Below are 12,698 nucleotides of genomic sequence, written 5' to 3'. Positions count from 1 at the left end.
AAAAGAATGAAATAGGATATGTTGGAGGGGCAACTGAGTGTTTGAATTTGGATATTGATTTGTGGGGCATGATTACTTTAAGGAAAACAGTTGAAGAATTGGGGTATAATATGTTAGAGAAGTTTAAATACTTTACACCAACTAGGGATGGGGTTTTATTTGAATTAGAGACAGATAGTGATTGTTGGGCAATATGTGACATAGGACAATTTCCCAATCTGATTGAGGTTTGGGTTGTAGGTGATGGGCAGGGTGAGGCTAAACCTTTAGTTGAAGGAGATTTTCAATCAGATGATGATGAAGAATATGATGAAGGGGAATACAATGATGATGACAGTGGGGGAAGTGATGACTTAGACTTTGAGGGTCATGTCGATCCAAATGTAGAGTTTGCAGGGTTAGGGAAAAGTGTTGCTGTAGATAGTGATGAGATATTTACTGGGGCTGGGTATGTGAATGAAGGAATTGGGACTGAGAAAGGGGTTGAGAAAGGGGTTGGTTTTGGGACTAAGACTGTGAATGATGGAGTTGATTTTTCTGAATGAAGACAGTGGGAAAGACAGTGATGAGGATGAGCAGTTTAAATTCCCCGTGTTTAGGGCAAAGAGTGAGATGAAGTCTCCAAAGTTCAGTGTTGGCCTAACATTGGGAACAAAGGATAAATTTAAACAAGCTGTGCATAATTATGCATTGAATAATGGGAAGGATTTGAAGTTTACTAAGAATGACAAGTGTAGGATGTGTGTAAGATGTAGACAGGAAGGTTGCCCTTTCAAGATTAATCTTTGGAAAGTGAAGAATGTCATGTCTTGGAGAATTGTTACTTTTAATGAAGAACATGTAGGCTGTGGTTGGGTGTTTCAGAACTCCATGGTGAAATCAACAAGGATTGCAAAGAGGTGGGTGCAAGAGATTGGACACCACACCAACTGAACCACTTCAGAATTTAGAGACAAAGTCAATGTTGATGATAAATGTGAGATTAGTACTAGACAAGCTTATAGGGCTATCAAAAAAGCTAAGGAAGTTATTGAAGGAGAGGCAATTGAATTCTTTAACAAGATTTGGGACTATGTCTTGGAGATTGAAAAAACAAACCCCAATACTACATGGAAAGTGAAAGAGTCTGACTTGAAGTATGAAGGAAGAGCTAGGTTCCTTAGGATGTATTTCTGCTGGGAGGCTTGCAAAGAAGGCTACAAGTTTTGTAGGAAAATAATTGGAGTTGATGGTTGCCATTTGAAGAGCAAATTTGGAGGACAACTTTTGACTGCTGTTGGAATTGATGGGAATGACAACATCTTCCCTTTAGCATATGCCATTGTAGAACTAGAAACAAAGGAGTCATGGAGCTGGTTTTTGGAATTACTTAGGGTGGACCTGAAAATCTCAAGGGAAGATGAACAACAGCTCACATTTATATCAGGTAACCTTTTTTATGATGTTGATCATACATTCATACTGAATACTAACATACTGTTATAACTTGTTGATTTTTTATTTGGCAGACAAACAAAAGGGGCTTTTACCAGCTTTTGAAGAAGTCTTACCATATGCCACTCACAGATTTTGTGTGAGGCATCTACATGGTAACATGAAGATTGCAGGATTTGTAGGCAAGGCATTGAAAGATGGTTTATGGACAGCAGCCAAGGCCACCACAGTCAACAGTTTTAATGATGCAATGGGTGAGATCAAGAACATGGATGTTCAAGCATATCAATGGCTAGCTGAGAGACACCCATTTGAGTGGTCAAGGTCCCATTTCACACCTTTCTCTAAATCTGATGCACTAGTGAATAATATTTCTGAAAGTTTTAATGCAATGATCTTAGATGCTAGGGAACGGTCTTTGATTTCATGTTTAGAAAGTATTAGGAAACTGTTGATGAAAAAACTCTTTGAAAGTAGACAAAAGGCTGCTAGTTGGAAGGGGCCTTTTTGCCCTACAATTATGAAGAAAATTGTTGTTGTTGAGCATTCTGCTGCTGGATGTTTAGGGAGTCAAAGTGATGAAAATTTGTTTGAGATTAGGTGTATGTCAGGGTTAGGGAGCTTAGAGCAACATAGTGTTGATTTGTTGAGGGGGGCTTGTAGTTGTAGAAAATGGGACTTAACAGGAATACCTTGTAAGCATGCAATTTGTGCCATATGGCTTAAGCATGGTAAAGGGGGTGCTGTGCATCGTTATGTAAGTGATTGTTACTCCATAAATAGTTACTTGAACACATATGGAGGGAGAATAAAGTCATTGGCTGGTCCAAGTGAATGGCCTAAGTCCAATAAGCAACTACCACTGCCCCCTTTGTACACAAGGAAGGCTAGCAAACCAAAAAAGTTGAGAAAGATGTCAGCACCTGAGATGACCAAAGATGGTACGCATATGAACCGTAGTGTGATTGTGAAACACTGTAAGAAATGCAACAAGGCAGGTCATAATGTAAGGACATGCCATCTTGATCCTACAAACAGTCAGAGAAAGGTATATAATTCATTTAATTTATTTGTTATTATTACTCAATCCAGCTATCTATATCATTCAATCCAACTGTTTATATCATTCAATTTATTGGCTGGTAGCTTAATCCAAGAAAAAGGAAAATCAAGCCAAAAACCTCAACTGACAAAGGAGATGGTTCCTCAACTGCTGTGCCTACTGCAATTCCTACCCAGACTGCTCCAATCCAGAGACAGGTACAGAGGTGCCTTCAGTTTTAATTTTGAAAGTATATGTATTACTTATTCCATTTCATTTGTTTTCATATAGCCTAATCCAAGAGTTAGGAAACAAAAGCAGACATGTGGTACTCAGCTTACTGCCAGACAGAGCAAGCTTATTCCTAGGAAAAGGAAAATCAACCAAACAACTCTCACTGAACAAGGAGGTGGTTCTAATCCTGTTGTGCCACTTGGAATTGGTATAAACGACACTATTGGTCCAGATTTTTGGAGTGAAGCAGTTGAGGTGGCAGCTATGTTTGACAATGTGGCTGAACCTGTAGTGGGTCTTCAACAACAAGAAGAGATCTCAATTACCCAACCTCAAATGGAACTTGACACCACTCAGCCAGAAAGTACACCTCAAGTGACCAAAGCTTCAAAGACTAGCCCTGTTCAACCTCGGAGAAGATATGGCATAAGAAGCAATCTAAAGTCAAGATTTAGCAACACAGTGGACTCACCTCTGCAAATTGAATGAAATGCATGAATTGTTTCAGCCTACTGTTTCTTTAAGTTTTTGCTACTGTTGGTATTTTTGCTACAGTTGTTACTGTTGGTCCTGTAAATGCACTAAAACAGTTGGTCCTGTTGGTATTTTGCTAATGTTGCTATTGTTAATTTAGTTGGTTTACAATGATTAACTGTGAATGTTTTTTGCTTGTAATGATTGGTANAAATTGGGGGATCATACCACCTTACAAACCCACCGAAATAATCCTGAAAATTGGCAAAATTGACACAAAAACTACAATTATTCCCGGCCTTTGCAAGATGAACAATAAAATTCCGAATGCCAAAATTCCAAAATAAAATTACCCATTCGAAAAAAGTGAAAAAAAAATACTAACCTTACATCTTGCACATTCTCAATATCTCCTACCCGGATTCTCATTTGTCCATGATGTCTTCAACCCCATTTCTTGTCCACATCCGCATTGTTCAATTGAAATCCATTCTCCATACAAGTAGCACTTCCTCATTCTAGTTGAAGAACTCGAAAAATTAAAGCTTTCTCCTTTGCATCTTTCCATTGGATCTCAATCTTAAGGACGAGATATTGTAGCTGCTAATGGACAACACATTTAGGTCTCCATGAAGATGAAGCTGAAACTATGTAAACTAAACCAGCGGAATGGGGCTAATGTAAAGGAGACGACGACCCTATACTGAAAAGACAATTCTACCCCTCAATTTGACGGCTCCTGGACGGATAATCTAACGATGGACCAAAAGTGGCAATACCCTAAAAAGAGTGGTTATAATGTGGCAAAAATTAAGGAAGTTGACTAAAATTGGCAATGTCACAATAACAATAGGACCAAAAATGGTAATGACTCTTTTTTTATGTGAAAAAATATGTAATATTTTACAATTAAATTAGTGTTATTTTGGATTTTTTGAAAAGCTTTTGAGAGGATTAAAAAAAAGTTTTTTTTTTATTACTTCCTTAACTATGATACCCTCTCAAATTAGGTATTTGAGTATCAACATTTTCAAAATTTGTGCATACCTATTCAATTTCTTCCCTATTTTGTCCCTTGTTCAATTTTTCGGCCAACCTAAGACAAGTAAAAAGCATAAAATCACATCACTTCCTCAAGCGGCGTCACTTCCTCAAGCAGCGTCACCTCCTCAAGTGGCGTCACCTCCTCAAGCAGCGTCACCTCCTCAAGTGGCGTTACCTCTCAAATTCCGTGAAAATAAAATAAAATAAAACTTTATTCCCTTAGGGCTGACACGGGATCCGATCTCGCTAGCTACCTGACGGGAGGGGGTTTTCTGGGTAAAGCTTAAGACTTTGCTACGAAAACACCACACTCTAGTCCCTTAGGGCCAACATGAGATCAGATCTCGCTAGCTACCTGACCTTTGACCGAGCCTACGGTTGGTCGAAGTGAGCTCGCACATAGAACGACCAAAAACACAAAAAAAAAAACACACACACACACACAAAAAATCAAAAATCATGGCCGAGGCGCGACCTCGGCCAACAATTGGCCGAGGCTAACCTCTGCCAAAAATCGGCCGAGGCTTGATCTCGACGGCCAAGGTTGACCTTGGCAAAAAATTGGCGGAGGCCTGACCTCGGCCAAACTTTGGTCGAGGCCTGACCTCGGCTAAGATTGGTCGAGGCAGCCTCGCCCATGGCCGAGGTCCCGCACCTCGGCCACAGTGGCCGAGGCCTCGCCCTCACCTCGGCTACAATTCTTTTACCGTTCGAAAAAAAAACAATTTTTACACACGTCATTATTCCGAAACCACCTCAACCACTCTCGTTGGCTAAGGAGTGGGGAGACTGGTGACAGGATAATTGGGCTTCAGTACCCGACCCGAATCATCAGCACTGACCCAAAGGCAACAAACGGTCACCCGTTACACAAAGACGACACATTGATGGGATGATAATTACTCCAACGGCTCTCCATTATCACGACCCAGCACTCATTGCAGCTCACCATTACTAGCACTCCGTTACACTCATTAGAGGAACAGCCGTTGCAACCATAGTATAAGTAGCGGACTTGTAGTAGAGGATGGAACTTTTGGTTCATGATACACAACACTACTACACTGTATTCAAATCACGCACTCTCACTAAGTACACAGATCTACATTGTGGCATTGTTACTCACTTGTCTATTGTACTGAAACATTTGTACTCAAACTATTCTTACTTACTTATCAATATTACTCCGATAACCATTTTTACCGTCAAAATTTTTTTTGCATGTAATTAAACTGCTATACAAAATGTATTTAGAATTTTAATAATATTTCTCTCATAAATAATTTGGTGTTTACACAATTTAGCAACATATTTTAGTATTCGTAAGTCATGAATTCATTAATTTTAAGTATTATGTTGGTAACATTTGTCCATTTGTCTAAAAATATTTAATCAATTAATTTTAAAGCATTCATCAATTTAACAAGTTGCAAGCATATGCAATAACCAACCAAATCCCCCACCAGAATATACAAAATTTGCTAATTTCTTCGTTTGGGTCGGTTTAGCTGTAACGGGTTATGCTCAGTTTGGTTTCGCACTTTCGCTTTGAACGAATAACGCGTTGGTCGGATTTAGCAAGTTGGTTGGGTTGTGCTCTCCCCTAGGACTAATTATTATTTAAAAGAAAAAAAAATATTGGGTGCACGGGCCCGTGGCTCCGTCAGCCATAAAGTTTTTTTTTTTTTTTTTTTTTTTTTTTTTTAGAGTTTATTATCGAAATAGTCCATCGGTTATTGCAAAATTATCAATTCAATTCTTGATAATTTTTTTTGCCTAATTAAGTCCTCAAATTTTGAAAAATTTAACCATTTTGGTCATCTGTTTATTTTGGTGTTAAACAACCGTTAAATTGGGACCAAATTGATAATTTCGGTAATTAATTTTTGACTGAAATGGTCCCTTGACTATAATAAAATTACCAATTTGGTTCCGATTTAACAGATATCAAACGGAGGACCAAAATGGTTAAATTTTTTAAAGTCTTAGAACTTAATTGGGCAAGAAAATTTGTCGAGGACCAAATTGATAATAAACTCTTATTTTTTAAGTATTACTGACTTTGTTACAAAGCAAAGACTAAGGTTCGAACTCATAATCTCTCATATGAAAGTGTAATTGGTGCCATTAGACCACAAGGTCTTGACTTATTGTAGAGTTGCTTAGTTTACGAGAAACTAATAAAATTAGTGTTTTATTAACAGGCCAAAAAATGAATATTAATAAATAAGAAAAAAAAAGGAGTACAACATTTATTTTTGAAATATTTATTTGAATACATTTATTGTTTGATACATGTAGCTGGGCTGGGTAAAGATTTGAAATTGTGAGCCCCATCCCCATGCATATTGCAAATTATTTTGTGGACCCGAATCCACGTTACAAGATAGACTCAAAATTTTAATGTTCACAATTTTTAAAAATTCACAATTTATATATTATGAACACACAATGTTAGCATACACAATATATATGTTTTGACTTAAAAACACAATTTATATTATAGACTTGAAGTTCATCACAATTCTAATACATACTAAAATCTAAAAATACATAATTTAAGACTAAGGTCTAGGCCACGGTATAACAACTCCATGCATATGCATATAGATCAAGTAACATCATATCACTGGATGTGGATCGCACTGCTTACACATGGACATGATAAGTGTGAGAACTTATGATAATTTCCATGCTTTGCCACCTTTCATGTGATACTTCTTAAGCCTTCCAAAAAACATGACAATTATAAGAATCAACTTTCCCATATTACTCCATCTTCCAACAAACCCAAACTGTTTATCTTCGCATTGGCCCTCAGCTTTTATTTGTCTCGCACAACTGTATCCAGTGGAAAACCCCACGTTCCCATATGCACTGACATCAAAACACGTACGCACAAAATAAATGTGAGACAATAGTGTGAGGTTCACACGTGGACAGCATCTCAGGTGTGAATATGCAGATAATTTTTTCCGTTCATCTGATCAAAGCTAGGCTGATGAATATCAATGAAAATAAGGAAAACGTGGTGGCATTTTTGTAGTTTTTTATAATTGTAATTGTGCATTTAGAAATGCTTGACGATGCATTTAGAAATGTTTGATAGTGTATTTGGAAATGCTGTGAGTGCACGAAAGGCACTACCTGATTCCCATCACCCTCCTCTCCCGTCTGTATATTTAGAAATGCTTTACAGTGCATTTCAAAATGCTTTGAGTGCATGGAAGACAGTACCTGATTCTCATCATTTTCGTCCCCTTATCATCACAAGAGTTTTTAAATGTATTGCCAAGTATTTTCAAATGCACAATTGTAATTACAGAAATGTCAACCCGTTTTGTCCTTTTAATTAATTTTCAGCCTTTGATCGATGGACGAATCAAATTTGTTCGCACGTCCACGCGAGAAGGTCTGTCCGCATTTGATTCCAAATAATAATACAAAAAAGGGGCCGGGGAAAGGTTATTTAGTTTAAGATTCAAACCTGATGACTTCAACAACAATGTTGAGGACGTTGAAGTTGAGAGGGTCTTCCTTCATTTTCTCTCTTTCTGTGATGCAGATGAGGATTATGAAGATGGCTAAATTGCCCAACGGTGATAACAATATTTTTTCAATAATACTAAATTTTTTTGGACTACATCCTTTTGTTTTTGAATTGTTATTTTCATCCCTAATGGGAAAAAATGTTGTATCCGGCGGAAGATACCTGTGACAAAATAAAAATAAATTTAGAGTTGAAAATTCAATACTGTGGATATATTACTAATGATAAGTATTAAATCTATATTAATTAATTACAATACTAAAATTAAATTAGTAGCACAAAATGTAATATATAGGCAAAATTAAATGAGACATAATTTTCTTGTAAAAAATGAAGACTGATCTCATCAGTCGTCACCGGTGTTCATCAATGGATGTGAATTTTAGTAAAAAAAAAAATTAATATCAATTTTATAATTATTAAAATACTTTAAGAGTGTGATTTATTTTATAATTATTGCAAATATGAAATTTCAGTACTACCATAAAAGTTAAGAGCAATCTTTAAGTGGAGTGTTTAGGTATCGTTTTTGTTAGTGCATGTGCATTTAGTCCTTGTTTATTTATAAATTGCAATTGGTTATAATTGATTACTAATAATTTACTAGTGATGCATGAAATGTTTATAGTTATCTTATGCATTATTCTTCAATAATATTATTATTTTACTCTATCATATTGATTTAAAAAAGTCCAAACCCCACCACTTATTAATATGGCCATGGTTTATCATATCCCTAGTATTGTTTAATTTGAAAAGAAAAACATAATTAAATTACCAAACACGCATATAAGGAGACCTGAAGTAACATCAAATGTGTACGTAAATCTTCAAAATATAAGTTGGTACTTAATATTTTCAATAATCTAAAATTTAAGATTTGCCGTGAGAAATTTGATTTCCAACCTATATATGAGAATAATAGTTCTGAACTTCTGGGAATGATTTTATTATTGATCAATTTATGATGTTTGAGGTTCATGATGAAAATATGTATTTATAAAGATACAAAAGTTCTAATTATTAAGATAGTAAGGGAAAATTGCATTTTTCATTCCTAAGTTCTAGGGTAATTGCAGAATTCGTCCCTAAGTTATGGTAATACTCACTTTTCATCCCTAAGTTCTCATTTGCGTTGCACTTTTCGTCCCTGAGTTATTCAAATTGCAAATTTTGTTCCTAAGTTATCATTACGTTGCAGTTTTCGTCCCTAACTTATGTTTGCAAACTTCGGTAAATTTTCGTTTTAAAAAAGTTTTAATCGAACTTTTCCAGTAAACTTCGTTAAAAAAATGGCATTGAACCGGAAAAGTTCGATTAAAAATTTTTTAAACGAAAATTTATCGAAGTTTGCACACTTATGTTAGGGACAAAAAGTGTAACGCAATGATAACTTAGGGACAAAATTTGCAATTTGAATAACTCAGGTTCGAAAAGTGCAACGCCAATGAGAACTTAGGGACGAAAGGTGAGTATTACCATAACTTAGGGACGAATTATGTAATTACCATATAACTTAAGGACGAAAGACGCAATTTTCCCGGATAGTAATGAAATATGACAATATTCCTAATAATATAAAAAGAAAAATAAAAAATGAATTCTAGTATGCTAGAATACAAAGCCCTAATGCAACCATCTTCCCATTTTTCTTGAAATTCACAAAAATGTTCATCAGTAATATTGACAACTTATAGAAGTGGTGAGTAATATTGATTATTTAGAAATTAAAGGTTGTAAAAAAATTTTGGATGGCTAGCTATAAATGATGACGGGTGATGGTTGCCAAATTTTTTTTTTTATCGATGGGTGGCCAAAATTCTTTTAAAAAATAATAATAATTCTATTGTGATTTGTGAGGCTGAAACTCAGTTTTGAATTCCCGTTAACCACTTGTTACCTATACTTAGAATTTCGAGAGAATATATGGTTTTGAAGTTATCTAGAATGAATATTACTTATATTATTGGAGAATTAATTATTTGTTAAAATGAATGAAGTGTTTTAGGCCAGGGGAGGAAAGGAGTTAATCGTCCATAATGTCCAATCATATTTCTATTCAATCTTCCACTCACAATTGAAAACTATATCCACTAAGGTCAATTTCACACAGCACAGAAACCACATATGATTTGAAGGTAATACTTTATGTTTCACACCATATCAGTTAGTAGCTGTTTGCTAACTGACGTTGTAAAGGGATACTATTAATTAATAATATCCAAAATTATATAATAATTGGGTTGGAATTAATAATTACAAATATTAGTACGTAACAGTCATCTCATGCAGAATATATTATTTTATTTTTTCTTTGTAAGATTGATTTTTAACTCATTAAAAAAAATAAAATAAATAATTACCAACGAACCAATATATGTTGGCATGCAGTTTTTAACGAACTTCAAATTTTGGAGATTTTTCTTATGGTTGAGCTGCAATTCTAATGAAAATTTCACTTTTAATATTTGATTATTAATTTAATCTTTTATTTTTTAAAAAAAATTAGTTCAAAAATGTCCAAAGTATAATTTTTTTCCTAATATTTTAAATATTTTGAATTGAATTTGCATCGTTCAAAAAGATTTAAAGGACTAAAATTAATTAAATTATTAGTTAAGAATTAAAATAAAAATCCAATGAGATCAAAATTTGTACTCCGTAATACCTTAAAAATTGTATCTACCAAATACCAATTGATATATTCGTCAGTGCTGAGCTATTTTTTGAAAAACATAAAAGTGATTTATGTTTTGACTTTGACACCTAAATGGCTAGCCCCATACGTTAAGGATTATGGCTGGTGATGTTGATGCATGAGGAGTCTATCATGTAATTTTGAGATTTTAGAGAGTCTAAGCAAAATTATTTTCATGGAAACAAATGAAAGAAAGAACACTTTTAGTTATATGTTACATTTAGGTCTATTATCTTCTAGTTTTGCCCTATCATATTATAGCAAAATTTTGCCCAAGCTTAAAGTGTGTTATTGTTGAAACTTAAGGTCCGTGTGAATGGTTGAAGAAAAACTAAAATAAAGCTCCTGGCCTCTTCTATTGTGAAATCTTAGAAAAAGCTAAAATAAAAAAAAAATATTGTTGGTAAGGCTAAACAACCAACTAAACTACCTAAAAATATAGTAACTTGATTGTTTATACATATTTCATTTTTATATATAAGGGCATCTTCAATAGTAGAGTTTTTTTTTTTTTTTTTTTGAGTTTTCGTAAGTGTGATTAAGAAAGTGAAGATGAGAGAGAAAAGAGAGAGAAATAAAAAAGAAAAATCTAAAAAAGGTAAATAGGACCAAAAACGCGCCCATGATGCAGTGTAGTACACGAGTCCACTGAGCACACTTGTGACTCTCACACGAGCGACGACATACAAGCTGCATTAATTTGTGGCGGGCCCACTTTCTTGCGGAAAAACTCCACATTTGTAAGAGTAATTTTCATCTTCTTTCGCTTACGTTTCTCTTTCATGTTGGTATAAATTTTATTAAAAACCGTGAAAATTGCTCTATTGAAGGGGAAGGGTGAGGGGTGGGACCGCTGTCCCACCTCTGGATCCGATCGGTATGTAGGTGCTAGAATGTCAAGGGGTCTACACGAAATTAACAAAAGCACAGGGCTCTAAATGAAATCGCAATTAAGAAACTATACTCACATCATGACGACAAACAACGCCAAGACCGCGGGAGCAAGGGCAGAGAGATCCAGGATCGATTCTCCAGTGTGGCGAGAATTCACAACCACAAACAAAGACCCCACAAACTTCTCATAACCAGTGAGCCCAGCAATGGAGTCCGAGCCCCACTCCAACGCCAAAAACACCGCCAACTGCAAAAATATGAGCCCAAAAACCGTGGCCGCCAAGAACCCGGACCGGCGGCCGGAGAATAAGTGCCCATAACCCAACCCATTTGGGCTGCCCAAGATTTGCTTAAAAACTGGTCTCCTCGTGGCTCTCTCTAGAACCCAAATGGAGAGCCTAAGGCAAACTGGGTAGAGGGTGTTGCCCAGCAAGATTTGTGGGATGAGGATGAGGAGGAGCCCCGGGTTTTTGTTGAAAGCAATCATGTTTTCGTTTGTGGGGACAAACCCACAGTTTGAAAATGTGGAAACCGTTGTGAACACTGCAAAGGTTGTCAGCTCAAGGCCTTTTCGTTTCAACACTTGTTTTGCAGTTGGGACAAGTCCTATGTACATGGCCACTAAGGTAGACCCGACAACATGAATCACTAGGATATACGACAAGACAACACTCGCTAAAACCCGTACACACCCAAAATTATTCTCAACTATTTCTATTTGGACACTAGACTTTGCATCTTCTGGGTTCGGGTCCTGGTAATACTTATAATTATTCGTGACCAAACCTAACTCAACTTGACCAGAAATAGTGGCGGTGGTGGTGGTAGTGATGTTGCTGCTTAAAGAATCAACCTTAGGGTTTTTCTCTAAAACTCGTTCTCTGGTGGAAACCTTGGACTTGAACAAATGAAGCCCAAGCCAGGATGTGAAACACTCCCCACCTAGGAACATCAAAAACGTCATGAAAATAAGCTGGAGGTTGGAGAAAACCTCCATCTCCACCGTGGACATGCTGGAGACAGTGGCGGAGGAGACGGCGGTGAAGAAGACGTCCAAGTCTTGGAGCTTAAACGAGATGGGTCTTGGCTTGGAAAGCTTCAAAGCCAAGAACCCTACTAGGGAGAGGACTATGAAGTAACTTAGTTCTAACAAAAATGGGTTTACTCGAAACGCTAACCTAAGGGCACTCCTCATCATCATCGTATGTTTGTTTCTTAGGCTTATTGGGGGGAGTGAAGGGTTGGGAAATGTTTGGACTCAAGTGTAGAAATATATATAGAATATAGAGCTACCGGGGGAGGGGGGGGGGGGGGGAAAAAAAAAAAAA

At 36.2% G+C, this 12,698-nt stretch overlaps 1 protein-coding gene across 1 annotated transcript; it reads right to left on the bottom strand.

Annotated features, from left to right (window-relative positions):
* Positions 1 to 6,701: 6,701 nt before the first annotated feature.
* LOC116012719 (cation transporter HKT8-like) lies at positions 6,702 to 12,591 on the bottom strand. The gene is made up of 3 exons (XM_031252363.1): positions 11,445 to 12,591; positions 7,716 to 7,940; positions 6,702 to 7,105 (listed from the first exon to the last, which is right to left on the bottom strand). The coding sequence occupies exons 1-3, from the start codon at positions 12,569 to 12,571 to the stop codon at positions 6,907 to 6,909; spliced, it is 1,551 nt and encodes a 516-aa protein (XP_031108223.1). The 5' UTR covers positions 12,572 to 12,591; the 3' UTR covers positions 6,702 to 6,906.
* Positions 12,592 to 12,698: the final 107 nt, after the last annotated feature.

This window comes from Ipomoea triloba, chromosome 3 (genome assembly GCF_003576645.1).
Source record: "Ipomoea triloba cultivar NCNSP0323 chromosome 3, ASM357664v1".
Classification (NCBI taxonomy): Eukaryota; Viridiplantae; Streptophyta; class Magnoliopsida; order Solanales; family Convolvulaceae; genus Ipomoea; species Ipomoea triloba.
Note: the sequence above shows the minus strand (reverse complement) of the source record. Positions and strands in the feature narration are given on the sequence as shown.

Excerpts from the sequence above, each read along its gene's own strand:
- LOC116012719 (XM_031252363.1), bottom strand. The coding sequence starts at position 12,571 with ATGATGATGAGGAGTGCCCTTAGGTTAGCGTTTCGAGTAAACCCATTT. Across the intron at positions 7,941-11,444 it reads GCGTTGTTTGTCGTCATGAT|GTATCTTCCGCCGGATACAA; the intron begins GTGAGTATAGTT and ends ATTTTGTCACAG. Across the intron at positions 7,106-7,715 it reads ATTGTTGTTGAAGTCATCAG|TGCATATGGGAACGTGGGGT; the intron begins GTTTGAATCTTA and ends TTTTGATGTCAG.